The sequence below is a fragment of the Stylophora pistillata genome, chromosome 2, assembly GCF_964205215.1.
Source record: "Stylophora pistillata chromosome 2, jaStyPist1.2, whole genome shotgun sequence".
Lineage (NCBI taxonomy): Eukaryota > Metazoa > Cnidaria > Anthozoa > Scleractinia > Pocilloporidae > Stylophora > Stylophora pistillata.
In genome coordinates this window covers 32519969-32538888 of record NC_142520.1, presented here as the reverse complement: position 1 = coordinate 32538888, position 18920 = coordinate 32519969, and the positions used below count along the sequence as shown (strand labels likewise).

At 38.6% G+C, this 18920-nt stretch overlaps 1 protein-coding gene across 6 annotated transcripts; it reads left to right on the top strand.

Moving 5' to 3' along the window:
- The first annotated feature begins 1438 nt into the window (after nucleotides 1–1438).
- LOC111341061 (uncharacterized) lies at nucleotides 1439–18815 on the top strand. 6 transcript variants are annotated; one of them, XM_088750894.1, is made up of 5 exons: nucleotides 1440–1595; nucleotides 4274–4324; nucleotides 15251–15596; nucleotides 17186–17307; nucleotides 17961–18815. In XM_088750894.1, the coding sequence occupies exons 3-5, from the start codon at nucleotides 15284–15286 to the stop codon at nucleotides 18099–18101; spliced, it is 576 nt and encodes a 191-aa protein (XP_088607020.1). In that variant the 5' UTR covers nucleotides 1440–1595; nucleotides 4274–4324; nucleotides 15251–15283; the 3' UTR covers nucleotides 18102–18815. The 6 variants fall into 6 exon arrangements, with proteins under 6 accessions (XP_088607021.1, XP_022803744.1, XP_088607020.1 ...); XM_088750891.1 differs by having other exon boundaries at nucleotides 13965–15596; XM_088750895.1 differs by lacking the exon at nucleotides 15251–15596 and having other exon boundaries at nucleotides 1439–1595.
- The last annotated feature ends 105 nt before the right edge of the window (nucleotides 18816–18920 follow it).

Genomic DNA, 18920 nt, shown 5'->3' with positions numbered 1-18920 from the left:
CTTGCTTTTGAATAAGCAAAAACTAGTTGATCAGTTAATCAGTTTATAAAAGCCCAGATACCCCTTTACTTGGGAAACTTTTGCAATACGGTAGATGAGTCAGACATGAATAAAACAAACCAATCGTAACATTCATCATCTAATTGATAGATCGAGAAGCCTCGACTGCGCTCTATTCGGTTGTAAAGCGCGCAGGAAGCAGATAGAGCACGAAAGAATTGTAGAAGACACACGAAACGTAGTCGAGCTTTTCTTCCCCAGTGTTTCTCTCCACTCAGTTCATTCGATTCGGGTCTGCTGATGTTTGCGCATCCTTTTAGTAATTGTTTTTGCGAAGTCTGATTGCTGTTAAATGCTTCCCATAGGTGAAAGATTCGGCTCTGCAGTGAAATGAATCGATCTGTGCATATACTTCAGCTTGCGTTCGGAGACAAGACGAATCTACAAGGATACGACATGGCTGCTATTTCATTGTTTTGATAACCAACAAGGTAGCTGTGACGTTATGTGAAACCCGATTCATAGTCTCTCTAAGCTCAAAATTTTTCACTTAACGGATTGCCTAAGTACTCCGTTCTTTTGGAGATTAATGACAATAGGTCACTTCGAATGATTCAACTCATCGCCTCTTAATTCTCGTCCATTGCGGGTATTTAGGCGGTTAAAGTCTCCTGGAAAGGTTTTTAAAAGTAAAAAATGTTTTTATAGTAGTTGAATGACACAATTTATCATTTCCTTTGGAAATTAAACCGGTTTTTGGCTAACTAACCCTAGGGATGATCTGCTAGTTTCGGATCATTTGTTCGGGTTGCTCGCCTGACCAAAAATATGGTGACAGATGGTAAACATAAATTAATTATTTTCTTGTTTGCCATATGTCACCTCTAATGAAGGATCCTAATCAGGCATGCTTGTATTGACAAAACAAGCCTTAGGTTATACTTAATTGCACCTACAAAATGCTATTTTCAAGTATAAAACTAGAAGGATATGATTCGCAGCAGAAAGCGGTTTAAATTCAATGACCTCAGGCACTATCAAAAGCTTCTGGAAAAGTTCATATAGCTTGAATGCCGAGTTAATAATTTGCGAGCACAAGCACAAATGTCAGCTGGGTACCTAACCAGAGTGTGTCTCGTCGCTCATAACCATTCCTACCTCCTTTTTTTTGAGGTACCCGTCTCTGTTTACTGAAACCTAGTCCCCTCAACGTTTAAGTTAATGTATTGCCTTCTGCTTGGATCGTCGCCCCATAAGTTAGTAGAAAACGCTAAAAAATATAAACTAACTGAAATCAAAAGACAAAAACAGATTTTCAGGACGCTTGCAAAGAAAACAATGTTGATGCTGTAACATCTCAGTTCTTTATGACCTTTCTACACTTGTTGCGCTGAATCGTCTGCTAAACCGCTGATCAAAAGTAACCCAGCAATGTGGATGCACCTGCAACTGATGTTGTTGATCGTGCATTCATAAAGTTACTCATTCTGAGCACGGCTGATCGATTCCTTCGCAATACACTTCGTCAAGGAAACGGAATACGACTTGGTGATTCGGCTATGAATCGATGAATCAAATTCACGCCGTGATTAAAGGTAGGACTACAATAGAAAACATTCGGCATTTTTTCCCTTGTAGCAGCCCTCGATAAACCGTCACTTTATAGAAATGGCCCCTTATTTGCATATTTTTGCCTTTCGAAGCCGATTATTCAGACGATGCACTTGCTTTTCTTAAGGTAAACTAAACTCAAAAGCACTTGGTTTGTTTTTCCTCACGGTAGCCTCCACCGAATGGTCACTTTACAACAGATGGCCATTTCTTTACATATCATGACTTTTGAAGCCCATTATTTAGACATCGCTGTTTGTTGAGCTTTCTTTCTGGAAGCGGAAATGTGAAATGCGGTTAAAGCCTGGGGCATTATTACCGAAAATGAGAATATAGTTTTGAGAGTATTCGAGTAAACGTAGTCGCGAGGATTCTCTAATAAATTATATGCTGAAAATCTAGGAGGTTTTGTGCGCTTACCTTTGATTCGAGGCCGAACGAACCGAGTTTTGCCCGAGCAAAGTTCGCGTTAAGAGCTCGGGAGACAATCTTTAAATGCTTATCTAACTAGAACCCAAGGAAGTTATAAAGTTATACCACAGTTAAATGCGACCACGTTAATTTCATTATTTTTTTTTACGAATACAAAGCTAAACCATTGAAATACAGGTCCAGGGTTTTGAAAATATTCCACTTTGCAATCTGGGGATTAAAAAAAAAAATTAATTAACAGAAAACATTATTGATGCAGCTTCTTGTCGAAGACAATGGAGTAGAAATAGCACTGTAGATGACGATATATGTTTTATAATTATCTTAAAATCAAGTTGCGACACTGAGAAGAGTTTCGAAACTTCGGTTTATTCCTCTTTTAACTTTCGACGAATCCCAAAGTTGAATATCAACCGTTCCTCTGACTTGCTAATAGCTGTGTTTTCATCTACTCTGTACATATATTGATCACAGTACTGTGAAGGTTACTCAATTCAACATCGTAGTTGAATTTGGAATCGTGTTAAGGTGTCGATCGAAACTATCAATTAATCATTCGATTCACGTTACTGAGGCGAAATGCAATCTAATCAAAACCAACTGGACAGAAAACATTCAGCTTCAAAGGACATATAAAGTGATGCGTGATTCAGTGCGGATTTGGTCAAGAGGCCTCAATAGGGTATTGTTATGCTACACACCATTCGTATTGTTTTAAACTGCTTGGCGGCTGGGCTGGAATGACAAATATATGTAAACTACTTCATATATTTTTGTCCTCGTTCTTGCAAGTGTCATCCTAAACAGCTGTGCAAGCTAAGAGACTTTATTTCCAGAGCTTTATATGATCTTGAGATCAGTTGATAAATCCGACTTTACTGCCAGCGACACTGTCCATCCTTTGCTTTTGCTTTGTTTTGATTTACGACTTTTTTCTCCCTTGCGGTCTTGTTCTTATCATGGAAATTTCGAGAATATCAAATAACTTAAAAAGTCTTATTGCTGTAAAGAGTCTTGTGCCATGCTTGTGCTCGGCTACTCAAGATAACAATAACAGTGTAAGTGAAATGATGAATTCCATTTGAAATTTCCTTCTCTTAATTTATCTGGACTGAGATCTGCTAGCTTTACTTCCTATCGCTACGGCTCTTTACATTTAAGGGCTGGGGTAAGCTTCTGTGCTTCATGGCCTTGACTTTGAGAGAGTATTTATCGATAGTTCCCCTCTACGATCACATCGATACCTAGCTGGTCTCTCCTTGAAGATTGAATTTGTGATTTTCTTGATTTGTTACATAGAAGTTTTACAATCTTTGCTACCATTAATCCACGCCTGTACTTTTCTTATTTCAAGTATTATTTGTGCACCACTTTTTTACGCTTTATGTAATTTACCGGCATCGCACTCTATATTTCATGTTTGACGCTCGTTTTTCAGGTCTGATTTTCGCTGTTGCTTAACTAGCGCTAACTACTGCGAGGATCGTGCATATGTATCTAATACCGCAGTACAAAATATATGAACTTCATATATTTCATTGTATCTCATTTATCACTTTCACGGGTTTATTACGAATCAACTTAACGGCCTGCTCCCAGTTGGCTTGTTAGCTCAATTGGTAGAGCGCTGCACTAGTATCGCAGAGGTCAGTGGTTCGAATCCCGTACAGGCCTGACTTTTTTCAGGTCTGATTTTCGCTATTGCTTAAATAGCGCTATCTACTGCGAGGATCGTGCATACGTATCTAATACCGCAGTACAAAATATATGAACTTCATATATTTCATTGTATCTCATTTATCACTTTCACGGGTTTATTACGAATCAACTTAACGGCCTGCTCCCAGTTGGCTTGTTAGCTCAAGTGGTAGAGCGCTGCACCAGTATCGCAGAGGTCAGTGGTTCGAATCCCGTACAGGCCTGACTTTTTTCAGCTCTGATTTTCGCTATTGCTTAAATAGCGCTATCTACTGCGAGGGTCGTGCATATGTATCTAATACCGCAGTACAAAATTTCAGAATTACAGTCATGACTTTTTAGTTTCATTTTCAAAAAAATGAAGTTGAAGTGAATTAGAATGAAGCATGTTGAATGAACTGGACATTAAATCTTGCCTTGTGGAAGATGAGTTAAAGTCGTGTGGCCATTGAACCAGGGAACCATATTTTCAATACTTGCAATAATGAAAGTTAAGGAACTTAAAGGTTTGATCTTGTTTGTCCCATTTTAGCAATGGAACCACCAAAAGGCAAGGGAAATCAGGCACGTGTACAGACCACAGGTGTGGAAGTAAACGTAGTAGTTGTGTCAGTCTCAGACTTAGTCTGTAGCTTTTTAGTGCGTTAGCTCAATCTGGCGCATCTTCCTTAGGTCGTTGTTCATTCATTGAGTAAGCTATGGAAGAATCAAAGTCACGATTTTCCGGTTTAATCTAACGTTAAAGCATGGAATCTATTCCTCATGTGTTTATGACATTGCAACATAATTTCAAGTACCAAAAGGACGTAAAGACAGCAGAGTGACAACTGATAACTCTCCAAAAAGAAACGACAACTTTGAGTTTAAATTTAGAAGACATGTTTCGACATTCTCATGTCATCTTCAGTTACAAATGAGCATTTAACGGTTGTACATTTGAGTTTATATTAAGGTTCGTGTGCTGGCTGTAATGTCAGTTATATCGGTGAGACCACTCGCCACATTTGTACACGAGTTCGTGAGCACCTCTTGTCGCACAAAGCTTCGCATATTTACAAGCACCTGCAATCATCAAGGGCCTGACTTGACTCGTGTTATACTGAATGTTTCACGATCTTAGATTCTGCCGCTTCAAAATACCAAATTAAGATCAAAGAGGCATTGCATATTAAGTGGGAAAAACCCATTCTTAATCAGCAATTGAAGCATCTAGAATTGTCTCTTTCCTTTGAATTATGTTGTTCCTTGGTCTTTTATTTTATTATTATTATTATTTTATTTAATTTTTTTTGGGATCTAGTCAAGCGCGCGCTATTTACATTTTTCGCGTTTTTAACATTCAAATGTAACGTAAGCCCCGACACGTAATTTGTAACGCACTTTAATATAAATTCAAATGTACAACCGTTAAATGCTCATTTGCAACTGAAGTTGAGATGAGAATGTCGAAACATGTCTTGTAAATTTAAACTCAAAGTTGTCGTTTCTTTTTTCATCATCATCATCATCTTTATTTGCCTTATTTTAACAATTAAAAAACAGTTAATTTAACATAAAATTGCCCGAGAATGATCAAAAGCACTGAATAAAAGAGTTTGGCTCACCTTCGGAGTATTTTCGGACTAGAAGGGTGGATTATGCATCGTGTGAGTGTGTGTATTTGGTGTTATTCTTGCTGATGCTATTGTTGTTGGTTTTTTTCGTGTGTGTGTGTTTTTTTTTTCGCTTTTTCGGTTGCCCCTGATATTTGTATTTTTAGTGCGCCTCTTACATCGCCAAAGCAGACATTTTAGCCAATCAATCCACAGGTTCCTCCTTCTTAACAGAGTTTAACAGAATTTGGGTGACCAAAAGTTGCTACACCCCTGGCTTTATTGTGAACAGTATACAAGTAACATGGCTCTTCCCAGTTGATATTACATACATACATACATACATACATACATACATACATACATACATACATACATACATACATACATACATACATAGGTTAATTGACCACCCCCCATAAGGGCCTTTTCAGGGCCAACACCCACCCAACCCACCCAGGAGAGGACATCCACCACACAGTAATCTCGTGCGTGGGAAATTAACGTCTCTTACCCCTAACTCTGCAGGAGACGGGGCCTACGGTTTATTCGTCCTTATCCGAGAGGGCTAGAATATCTATCCATTTCTTTATTACATAAAGGTAGCGAATTCTCCTCACTTATTTTAAGACCATGAGTATTGGTCCGGCCGGGGCTCGAACCCTCGACCTCCCGCACAACACAATCCGGCGCTCTAACCAATTGAGCTAACTGGGAGGCGGCCGGTGGGGGGGGGGGGGGAATTCACAAGGTGAAATGAAAATATTCTATTCGACTCTTCTAAATACCCAAGAGTCAGTCGGTTCATTTTATTTGTTGATTTCTGTAATCCTACTCTCAAATTCAATTACTACTTATATTTCTGAAGACCAATTTATTCGATCAATGGTAACGACTTACCCTGCAGTTTAGATCAAAGATTGCAGCTATAGTTTTCACCAAAACACTGAGGACTCACTTTAAAAAATCGCACCTGCCCCGCGGGCTAGTTAAAGTCCGTCCACTAGTTTTCACTGTAATATATATCACGGTTACATGTTTCCATAACTAGCGAACAAGTTACTTGAGGGGAAAGCCCTTAAAGAATTTAAGACCACGGAGAGGAAATTTATCAGAGGACCATGAACGTCATTCAAACCCCGGTAATACCAAAGCCATGCTGTTAGAAATGCTGACGATTCTAAATTTAGAAAAAAAAAATTGAATAAAGATATGTATTCATTCAAAGATTTCAAACTGTTCCAGGGCCACCCCGTAGTTTTTTTTCCAAATAGGGCAAAACGTTTTCCATTGTACCTTAAGATAATGGTCCAGCTTTGCAATAAACTTGGAATGAATAATCAGAGGAAACACATTTCAAAGCGAAGACTGGTGTGCTTTGTTAAAATTCACGAGGGCGCGACAGTTAAGGCAAAGGGTTTTAAAACAAGCAATTTTCTTTGTAGGCAGCCCTGAGCGTGTTTGAGTTTGGATAAACTCATACATACATACATACATACATACATACATTTATTTGTCATGTAGGTCAGTACAAGAAGGCAGCTAAAAAGCTGATGTGGACCCACAAATTTAAATATATTTACAACAATTTAAATATTAATGTTAACAAACTTAAGAATTATTTACAATGAGTAAGAAAAAACTATAATACCAGTAAGATAATCAACAGTCAATTGACTGTAGCGTTAAAATAAATAAATAAAGGAAAATAATAATAAAAATAGCACCAATATATGTAATTCACAAAGTCTTTGTTTATTCCCTGTAAACCATCAAATGTTATTTTATCTAAAATGTCAGATTTGGCTTTAAGAGCAGATTTAAAAGAAACAACGTTCGGTTTGCTCTTTAAGTACATGGGTAAGTTATTCCATAAAAGAGACGCTCGATGAGAGAAGGAAGATCGAAGGAAATTACTTCTAGGTCGTTGCACGTATAGTTTCAGACCGTCCCTGAGATTTCTTAACGGAGATTTTTTAGTAAATAGAGAGATTATACCAGCCGGAGCTCTATTGTAAAATGCCTGATAAGTTATAGTTGCAATTCTCTTTTTGTAGATGTATGATAAGGATTTCCATTTTGTCTTTGCCAGGACTTCAGTGTTGAGAGTAGATTCCTTTATGTTAAAAATAAATCTCGCTGCTCTAATGTGAATGTCCTCCAGGGTCTGAAGCGACTTTGAGGATCCCCATAATGCAATTGAATATGTAATACTTGGAATAATACCTTTAAAATAAATTGACTCTAAGATGTGATTGTCGAGGCCTTTTAAATGCTTGAGTTTCTTCAGTCTTGCTGAGAAACGTTTGCTCAAAGTTTTTACATGTTGCGACCAAGAGAGATTATTGTCGATATGAATCCCTAAACATGTAGCTTTAGAAACGAAAGACAACTCATTAGGCCCTAAACAAATTCTCTGTAAGGGGCCGATAATTTTTGACTTGGATAATAACATCAATTCCGTTTTTGCAGGATGAACAGTCATGAAGTTATCCTTAGCCCATTTGTTTATGTCGGCTATCGCTTTCTGAATATTAGATAAAACTTCATCAACAGTTTTTCCAGTGCAGTAAGCTGTGGTATCATCTGCAAACATTTCAACGGAAGCGTTCTTGGTGGCTCCGGGTAGACCATTTGAATAAATGCTGTAAAGTCTGGGACCAAGTAAAGACCCTTGGGGCACACCAGTATCCATTTCCAACAATTCTGAGTTTGAACCATTCACAGTGACAAATTGTTTTCGATTTTCAAGGTAATTTAGGAGCCAATCGTAAAAGGAGCCAGTAATGGCTATAGATTGTAATTTATCCTTGAGAACTGTATGATTGACGCAATCAAACGCTTTTTGAAAATCAATAAAGACTACGCCAATAATATTGCTTTCATCCAGGGCTAAACGCCATTGTTCTGTTAATGAGAGTAAAAGAAGTTCAGGTGAGCCTCCTTTTCTGAAGCTCCAATAATTATTGAAATTAGATTGTTGCCATATAAGAAGTTGTCAAGTTGTTGGCTGACTACACTCTCTAACAGCTTGCCCGGAATGCTGAGAAGGGAAATCGGCTTGTAGTTTCCGCAGTCAAGAGTGCTCCCTTTCTTGTGAAGACATTTCACTTGTGCCTGTTTCCATTCCAAAATACTTCTTTCAGCCAGTGCCTGTTTTGCATTCCAAAATACTTCTTTCAGCCAGTGGCATAAAGCAATCTAAAAATGCATCTCCAATGAGGCTCAACTCTCTGCTAGATATATCATCAGGTCCACTTGCCTTGCCAGGTTTCAAACGTTTCAGAGAAGATTTCAGAAGATCCTTATTAAGTGTTATGTCATAAAGAGAGACACTGATATTTCTTGCAAACTGACAAGGAGAGTTTGCTAAAGAATCTTGTGTTGATTTCGAAAGGGATTTTCCAACATTAACAAAAAAGGAATTTAAAGCGATGGCTTTTGATGTATTGTCTGAATGAATCGCTCCTGAACTATCTTTAATTGGACCGATATTCGTAGTTGTTCGCTTTCCCTCAAAAGATCTTACTGTCTTCCAAAAATCTTTAGCAGAGGTTGTCTCGTTAAATTTTGATAGCCAGTAATTTGATTCCGCTGATCTAAGGAGTTTGTTGCAGTGATTTCTTGCCTTCTTATAATCTATCCAGGCTTGTGAGCCCTTCGGTGTTTGCTGTGCTTTAAGAAGCAGTTTATAGCGTTTGTTCAGCTCTTTACGTATGGAAGAGTTCATCCAAGGGAGACTTCCACTTCTTATCTTTACTCGTCGAGCGTGAATATGAGATTTCATTATGTCCTTGTATAAACACTCCCAAGCCCAAGTAGCATCGTCCAGATCGTCAAAGATATTGCAGATACCCCATGGGGCAGCAGCAAAGTCCGTTCTTAATAAGTCAAGATCTACTTTTTTGTAATCATAGACTGTTTTGAGCGTTGGTTTCTGACGTTTCCTTTTGAGGTTTACAACCGCATATATTAAGTGGTGATCTGAAATTCCCAAGTCACAAACACCTTGGTGAGAAATTTTTGAAGTGTCTGAGCAGATTACCAGATCAATTAACGTTGTGGAGGTGTCAGTGATTCTTGTTGCTTTATTAATGACATTCTTTAGATGAAATTTATTCAATAGTTGACGGAATTTCCAGATTGAAGAACTTGTGTCCTGAGCACTTGGCAAAAGATTAAAATTGAAGTCCCCCAGTAAAATTATATTGGTTCGTTTCATCCATATACGATCCAAAGTAGAAGAAAAACGGTTTAAGAAAGTAGTGTAAAGGGTATCGATGTAAAGGGTAGGGGAAATATCTGGTTTTCTCTTCTCGCCTGTTACAGATCTCCAAACAAAAATAAACCGACGGAATTTTTGTCAACTCTCTATTCTACGACCGAAAATCTGTACAATCACCGTAATGAATTACTCATTATTGGTGACTTAAACTTCAACATGCTCAACAATGATAGCTGTTCTCCTGACAACCGGCTATCTGAATACTGTGACCGTTTTCAACTAACAAACATTGTAACTGTGCCTACCCGAATAACGGATACATCGAGTACACTTCTCGATGTTATACTGACAACTCATCCGCAACGATATCGATATCAGTGATCATGACATGGTTGTCACAATTCGTAAGTGGAAGCTTCCTAAACCTCCACCAAAGCTCATTAGTTATCGTTCGATGAAACGGTTCGACACTGATATTTTTCTCCAGGATCTAAACAGTGTCCCCTGGGACTGTGCGTTTATTCACGATGATATCAACGACATTTGGGCGACCTGGTATAAATTATTCACTGAAGTGATTGATCGTCACGCACCACTTAAGAAGAAATTAGTACGCGGCAATGCCGTGTCATGGATGACACCAAAAATTATCCAGGCTATAAACACTAGAGATCGTCTCCACAGAAGGTTTACTAAGAAGAAAACATCTGAAAATTGGGAGACCTACAGGAAACAACGGAACCTTGTTACATCCTTAAAACGTTCTTCCCTCAAGTCATACTGCATTAATGTACCCACAAACTCCAAACACCCCGGGGAATTTTGGAAGAAATTTCATTGTTTACTCCCAAGTAAAGACAGAGGTAACAGCCATGTTCAGCTGATTGAAGACGGGCGCCTCATCACTGATAGTACTGATATCGCCAATCTTCTAAATGATTATTTCATTAATGCAGTACCTAGACCGGCTAGCCACATGCCCAACTTACAGCCAGAAGAGTTCAAGACACATCCAAGTGTTGTATCCATTAGACGGAAGCTTGGAAGACAAACGAGCTTCTCATTTACTCCTGTTCAGGACTCCTATATCAAAAGGATACTTTCTACTATCAAAATCAACAAAGCCACCGGTGCTGACGGAATCTCTCCACGCCTGCTGAAACTTGCTGGGCCAAGAATTGTCAGTTCTCTCACAAAATTAATTAACCAGTGCATTGTTAGTGGCTCCTGGCCTACAGATTGGAAAACCTCTATTGTCTCCCCGATCTATAAAAAAGGAACTGAGACTTTAAAATCTAATTATCGTCCTGTATCTGTATTATCGGCTGTTTCAAAGGTAGCGGAAAGAGTTATCTTTGATCAGTTATATGAGTTTTCTCTTGACTTTCTCAGCGGGAATTTGTCTGGTTTCTTGAAAGGACACTCGTGTACGACAGCCCTTCTCAAGACATTCGAAGACATTAGGAAAAAATTAGACTCTAGCGAACACTCTGCAGCAATTACCATAGATCTCTCCAAAGCATTTGACTCTATCAATCATGATTTGCTTCTTGCAAAACTGTCAGCTTATGGTGTAACTAAAGACGCCTTACAACTTCTACGTTCTTACTTGACTGACCGTAAGCAACATGTCAAGACTGACGGTGTTTTGTCGGATTGGCAAATTGTGAGGTGTGGAGTTCCTCAAGGCTCAATCTTGGGCCCCCTTCTCTTCAATATATACATGAACGATGTGAATTTTTCAGATATTTCGTGCTCTCTAAGATTTTATGCTGATGACACTACTGGGTACTCTTCAAACCTCTGTCCATCTACCTTGCAAATAAATCTACAAAACAACGTTGGTCTACTCGCTTCCTGGTTTTGTGAGAACTTTCTGGCGATCAATCATAGTAAATCTCAATCCATAGTTTTCAACAGAGCAACTTTACCAACGCCCTTTGTTATTGACAGTAATGAACTGGATTACGTTACACATATGAAGCTTCTTGGAGTAGTCATCGACAATTCACTCTCTTTCAACGTACACATTAAAGAAGTTTGCCGGAAAGTGAATACAAAAGTTTCAATTCTCCGTCGCATTCGTAAATTTATACCCTCAGATGTGATGATTAAATTGTACAAAGCTTTCATTCTCCCTCACTTCGAATATGCATCACCACTGTTTATAGGTCTAAGTAAGGGTCTGTCTGCGAAACTGGAGTCAACCAATGCATTCGCTCTGAGGACTCTTCTCAATTATTCTAAGTCGACTGCTTACGAAGAGTTATTGAAAACTGCAAATATTAAAAGTTTAGAACATCGACGCATAGAACAAGCACTTATACTTGTATATAAAAGTATTCATAACCAGACACCGAACTACATTCAGGAATTGTTTTCTCTGCGAAGTAATGGTTACAGCCTACGTGGCCATCTTAAGGTTGTTCTTCCAAGACCAACCTCATCTTATATGCAACATTCTTTTACGTACCAGGCTAGCAAACAATGGAACAATCTGACAGACAAAATAAGGATGTCGGAATCCCTTTCTATATTTGGGAAAAATTTGCAAGACATACAGTTGTCCTCATCGTATGACTGCAGCTGTTTGTTTTGTAAACAAATAGTCTAGTCACAAATAGCAATTATTCATTCTAGATAATTAATTTTTATTTCTTACCTATTACTTATTACTTATATATGTAAATTATGTCAAAGTTTTATGGCACATTTGCATTTAAACGAGCTATTCGCTCATATGCGATATGTGGCTAAATAAAGTTACTTACTTACTTAAGTGCTATCAGGTGGGCGATACACAGAAGCAACTAGAAGTTTCTGAGACGCTACCATTACGTCAATCCATGCAGCTTCTAGAGAGTTGTTTATATCAATGTCTTTACACTCGTATGCATCTAAATATTCAGCAAAGTAGATAACCGCTCCACCACCTTTTCGGCCATCGTTTCGATCGCGTCGGGAAGTTTTATATCCAGTAATAGCAATTTCATCATCAGAAATATCCGCGCTTGGGTGGGATTCAGTTATGGCTAGAATATCGAAATTTATCGAAAATAGTGGAGCTTTGATGTCCAGTAACTTATTAAGAAGACCATTTACATTAATGTGTGAGATCTTCAGACCTAGTAGTTGTAGGTCCGCTTTAAGTGATGGATAAAGATTTTCATGTTCGTGGACATCATCGTAACATATTGTAGTTATGGACGAGTTAAGCGAGCAATCTAGATTTGTCTCATTGCCAAGAGGTAAAAGGGACCAAAGGCATCTAGGACACTACCAGGAAAATGAGGGAAGGCTTTGATAGATCTTATATTCGCTTGGTTTGATCGAGGCACATTTTATGTGACACCACAAGCTGCAGTTATCGCAACTCACTGCTCGATTATTTCGAGCAACACGCTTGTTACAGACTGAGGATTCATCTGGACCAGGATTTAAGTCGATGTCTCCGCTTTTGTAGAGTCGCATTTGATGGAATGTTGAGCGCGAGTTCGCATAGTAACTTGTCCTGGTCGCATGAAAACCTCTCACATACAACACCAGACCAAGATGGCGGATCTTTTTCGTCTTCCATTGATTGCAGAGGCTTGTGTATTCGAGTATGAGAAGTCGCCTTGACCACGAAAAATCCTTCAAGATAAGGATTTTTCTATTTTCTTGAAGTGCAGGTCGACTTTTAGCGAATTGTGTAAATAATAAGAACAGTGTAAAAGCATAAAAGCAGGAGAAATTTAAAACACGTCCTCTCGCCATCTCCAAAACCGGCAGGCCCGGTTGATATCGCAAGTAGCGGTATCAATTCTTGGGAAGAGAAGAAATTGTAATGATAACAATAAAAAAAATGATTAAATCTTTACGCATATTCACATTGGACAAGACTACCGGCTTTTCTGTTCCCCCTTAATTTCATGCTTGGCTATCCACTAAAGCTCCCTCTCTCTGCTGTGATTTTTGGTATAAGTTAGAGCTTCATTCAGATTAGAAGAAAAAGAGGTCGTATTTCTCAGTGTGAAATCAGTACTGAGGAACAAATACAGCAAAACTCTCCCTGCGATTTTGTTTGAAGGGGCTTTGTAGGATGTGGTGTGATCTGATTAATGATGCTAAACTTTGGCGGTGGCTGATCTATTTCATTACGCTCGTGTTTCTTTATAGTACCATGGAAATAACAAGCAACTCTCGCACATGGATTATTTCAAAGAGAGGCGGTACGATATCATAGATGTAGATCAGTATCGTTTCACGCTTGGCCGATAAACTTCAAAAAAGTAACCTACGCTATTTTTACTTCGAACACAGGCTTGTTTGAAGGGGCCTGTCAAAACTGATGCGACCTGATTAAGATGGCAAGCTTTAGCAGTGGGTGATCTATTGAATTATGCCCGTGTTTTTTTTTTCATTAGTTCCAAGGAAATAACAAGCAACTCTCACACATGAATTATTTCAAAGAGAAGCGGTACGATATCACAGATGCATAGCAATACCGTTTTACGTCTGGCCAATAAGCTTTCAAGACATTTACCTATTTCTTCTTGTTTGGTACCGTACTTTTAACTCGAACACAGGTTTGTTCATTGATATCTGAGAAAATTAAGATTTTAAGTTACCTAGCGATCAGTCTCTGGAGCTTTTACTTCTGTTAAAAGTTATAATATATGCATTTCTCATTTATTTACTCTGTTATTGTCTGGGTTAAATTATTCTTTGCTAAAAGAAATTGAAACTTGAACTGCAAGTTTAACTTAGAACTTTCAACGCGCCAAACAACTCTCAATTATCCTTCCGATTGAGTATTCCGCATTTTAACTGCTCGGGTAAATTCCCATCGACCGTTAACACATTTCTTTCTTCGAAAACTTGCCCTCTAGCTGTAAAAAATTTCCTTTCCCCAAGCGTCTAATTCAAAGCAGAATCATTGATAGAGATGTGACAGAAGGGACAGCCTGTAGATTTTGAAAATTCGCAGACAGCATAATATTATTGTCTCGCCCTTTTAAACTTCTCGGCGTTTTCTTCATAAGTTGTACATGCCAGACGATTATTTTTTTCTAGAATAAAACCGTCAAAATACAGAAAATTCTATCAGAGCTTTACACATCAGGTGTACCATGCATAAAGGTAATATCCTAATTCCAATGACATTGTTTCTGTCACTAATCTTTTTTTCAGGACCTTGAGCCCCATTGTTCTTGCCATTACCTTGAGTTTTTTTGTAGGTTTCGTTTATTTGTTTTGTTTTTTGTTTGAGACCTTAAGCAACCACGACGGCGACGGCAACGAGGACGTGGAAAAACAAGAGATCTAATGGGCAGAACAACAGCTCAGCTCGTGCATTTTCAAACTTTCTACATTTCTTAGCCGTCCTATGCAAAACAACAACGTGAAATCGCCAAAATTTGCGTTGTCTGCGAAACGAAACCGCGACGGCAAATTATTTTAATTTCTATTTGGAACTCAACGCTACATTAATACGTCATGCTGAAGTTGAGCTTTGGCGCCGTATGAGACAGTAAGCTCATGCATCCATTTTTGAAACTCTAACTAAGAGTAAAAGTAGAAATTCATTTTTTAAACGAAGTCTTCCTTGGCGTTCCCGTCCTGACTGCTTAAGGTCCCTGTTGTCTTTGTTACCACGGTGGGTGTCAGTTAGCGTGCTTATCTGACGGCTGATGTTGCCTCTCCTTCATAGAAGGGAGATCGAAGTTTCTTCAAGATTGAGAAGATGAACCAATTGTGTCATTTACTCTGGCTGGTATCGCTAGCATACTTAAATGTCTCTGCTGATAAACAGTGCAAACTAGCTGAAGCATCGATTCGGGGCAAAGCCCTCATCGGTTATACACTCAAACCTTTGGTCGTGCGGGCTCCGTTTCATTGCCAAGTGCTTTGCGAGAACACTTTTACTTGTCAGATCTACAACTTTTTCTTACCGAGAAAGCTTTGCGAATTGAACAACAGAACCGTCAAGGAAGCAAGACCGCGAAATTTTGTCACAGATGATAATCAATTTTACGTGAGGAGCTGGCCTAACAGAGGTAAAGTGTAGAAAGATGTGTAGTGTGGTTGTTGTTCAGTGTCGCTTTTCTTTTTCCTTCAGAAAATTCAATTGACTGAACGTCCCAGGAAACAATTAAAAAAAAGTGGAAAAAGGCTAAGTTGAAATTCAAATAAAAATTTAAAATGATGGCGTGGTCAGGCAATTTTCACCGAAATACTTCTTATAGAATCGTCTTGACTGAGATAATGAGATGTTTATTTTGAAATATTGGTTTCATAGCTGACTACGCATAGCGTGAAGTCATCGTGATCTCGAAACTTGTTAAAATTGCAATTTTCTCGTGTGTGCATCTTTGGAAAATTTGTTTTCGTCAAGTAAGAAAGAGATATCAGATTTGCTTTGCACTTAAACACTATCACCAAATTCTCTTGTTTGCTAGAATAGTCCATTTTACAGTTGTGTGCTTGGTTGAAAAGCCTTTGAACGGGAGTGAGGCTAGGGATGACCTTGTTATGGTACAAACCTTGTTGCCTTTCAAATGTAAATCACTTTGGATACAATGAATATATGAAAGTTCATATATTTTGAACTGCGGTTATAGATACGTATGATGCATGATCCTCGCAGTAGAGAGCGCTATTTATACAATAGCGAAAATCAGACCTGAAAAAAATCAGGTCTGTATAGAATTCGTACCACTGACCTCTGCGATACTAGTGCAGTGCTCTACCAATTGAGCTAACATCGTGCATCATACGTATCTATAACCGCAGTTCAAAATATATGAACTTTCATATATTCATTGTATCTGATTTATCTTCACGGGTTTATTACGAATCAGCTTAACGGCCTGCTCCCAGTTGGCTTGTTAGCTCAATTGGTAGAGCGCTGCACTAGTATCGCAGACGTCAGTGGTTCGAATCCCGTACAGACCTGATTTTTTTCAGGTCTGATTTTCGCTATTGCATAAATAGCGCTGTCTACTGCGAGGACCGTGCATCATACGTAAATCACTTTGTTATCATACTAACTAGATACAGGTCTCTATCACAACAAGGTCAACTTTCGCCTCACGCTGAATCAAAGGCTTGGCAACTAAGTACACAACTGTAAAATGGCCTATTCGGAAAGTATTTGGAGTGGCGTAAATTTTGTTTATTGCTGACTGTACCCGACACAGGCTTGAGGAGTTCGATCACTGCAAAGACACGCCATGTTTGAGAAATGCTTGGCTGTTCTAAAAAACTATCAATCGTAGGGAGAATTCGGTCAAAATTTTGGACCATCAGTGCCGGGAACGCCGGAAAATTTACTTGTATCCTCTCGCTAAGATATATATTTCTTTAAGTACTGAGGAATGTATAACATAAGGATAGGTTTTGGGGTCGCTCAAACATCTTTTCCTCTCAAGACGTTTGAAGGAGCCTAGCGACGTAAATTCTGTGAACATTTTGGCTTTGCCGGGCGTAAGGCCTGATCGTATCAAGTTTCTTCGCATGTTACATGTATTTCCTATCTGGCTTTTTCTTATCTTCTTATCGCATTTGCATCTTTATAAGACAAGGTTATTTTGGATAGAGGCAGCCTTGTAAAAAAAACAAAAACAAATTTTCTATCATTTTACAGTTCCTCTGGGCACTATTCCTAAATTGTCAGTCGAGTCCTGCATGGAAATCATCTTCAGCGAAGGACTAAAGGCTGTCATTGGTATATACTGGCTCAATGTCAGAGAACTGGGAATAGCACAGGTAATTGCTCACTTTTCCTAATGTTATGTCGCATTGACTGATTATCAAGTGGTCAAGTGTTCATTTTACGGTATTTGTCTTTTGACGCGAAACTGAAGTAAAATGATTAAACTGCTGTTTATACAAGGGTTTTCTTATTTAGGCGTTATACATCTTACTTATGAAAAAAGCAGTATTATAATTCCTGACAAATGCCCATCCTTTCGTTCGTGTGTTCGTGCGTTTGTCAGTACGCGTGTTGGCTTGAATGAGTACGTTGCAATGTGTATCTACAAAGGTAAGCCCACTGTGGAAACAAAATATTGCCTTTATTCTAAAATGTAGGCCAATTCTTCATGTTAATTTTATAAGTCGTGCTTACAGTTCTTACCCGCTTTACAGCGCGAAAAAATTCCCGTGTTGTATATACATATTCATATGACTTTATGACCGTAAGCCATTAGCGATTTTGAGTCATGTCTGCAGTCTGTGTTAAATTGACAGACATGAAAAGGTAGGAGTTGAGCCTGAAATAGTTTTATTGCTTTAGATTAAAGCTCAGTAATAACGAATAGTGGTAATATTAATCTCGCCTTCATAATCTGCACTGCTTTAATTCACAATATTATTATCGTTATTTTAATCGTTTTGTCGGGTATATTGTGATTTTACAGCTGGCAGGTATGGGTGGAGCCTTGTTGCTCGGTTCTCAAACAGTGATATCAAGCATTGGATGGACGAGTCTGGTCAGTGGTGGTTTGATAGAAATGAAGCTTTTGGAGAAACCACTGATCCGCCTGACAACACTGACATGATATCACCGTTGTTTTGGCTGCTAAACGGAAGTGACTTTAAGATCACCTGCAGCGACGACTCTATGCATGCTCCACTATTACAGACGATAGATAACTGTTTAGGAAGTCAGACACTCCGTTCGAAAGTCACAAACTACGGTGACTTCAGAAATGGTAAAGTTTGGCCCGAGAGCAAGTGCTTGAGAAAGTGCAATATGGTGGAAAGTACCAAATAACTGAGGGCTTTGGGAAGGCTACATGCAGCAGCGAAATGGAAGCTGCTGACGAGGTCGCTGCTGTCGGAGCTCCGACGAAGGGCTAACGCTCGAAACGTCAGCTTTTGTAATCGTTACGGTGGCCAATTTACCATTTCAACTTTGTTGATATATCCAGATTATTAAGATATTTTGGGTTTTATTATTGATACATTGTAGAATTCGATGTTTCTGTGATTCCAATATTTAAGCGCTTTATTTGCATAAAGCTTTTGGAATTTTTAAATCAACTGTTGGTGCTTCAGACTGTTTATTTCACGGTTAGGTGTTTTCTCCCTTTAGAGCACAGGTGGGATGTGAACTCCCGAGGTTAAGAAACCACAACCAAATGAGAGTATTAGCGCTTACTTTTTTGTAATAGTAAAGGGAAATATTTGTTGAAGTTAGAGCAGTAAATGGAGGTAGTAGGTTGTAACAACAAGGCACTGCCACATTAAAGAAGAAGTTATTTGATCTAAAACTCTTGGTTGAACATTGTATTTTTAAATAATGTTTTCAAATAAATGCGTTCAAATATCCTATAAATTTCAAGGGTAGGTTACTTTTAATCCTTAAAATAAATTAA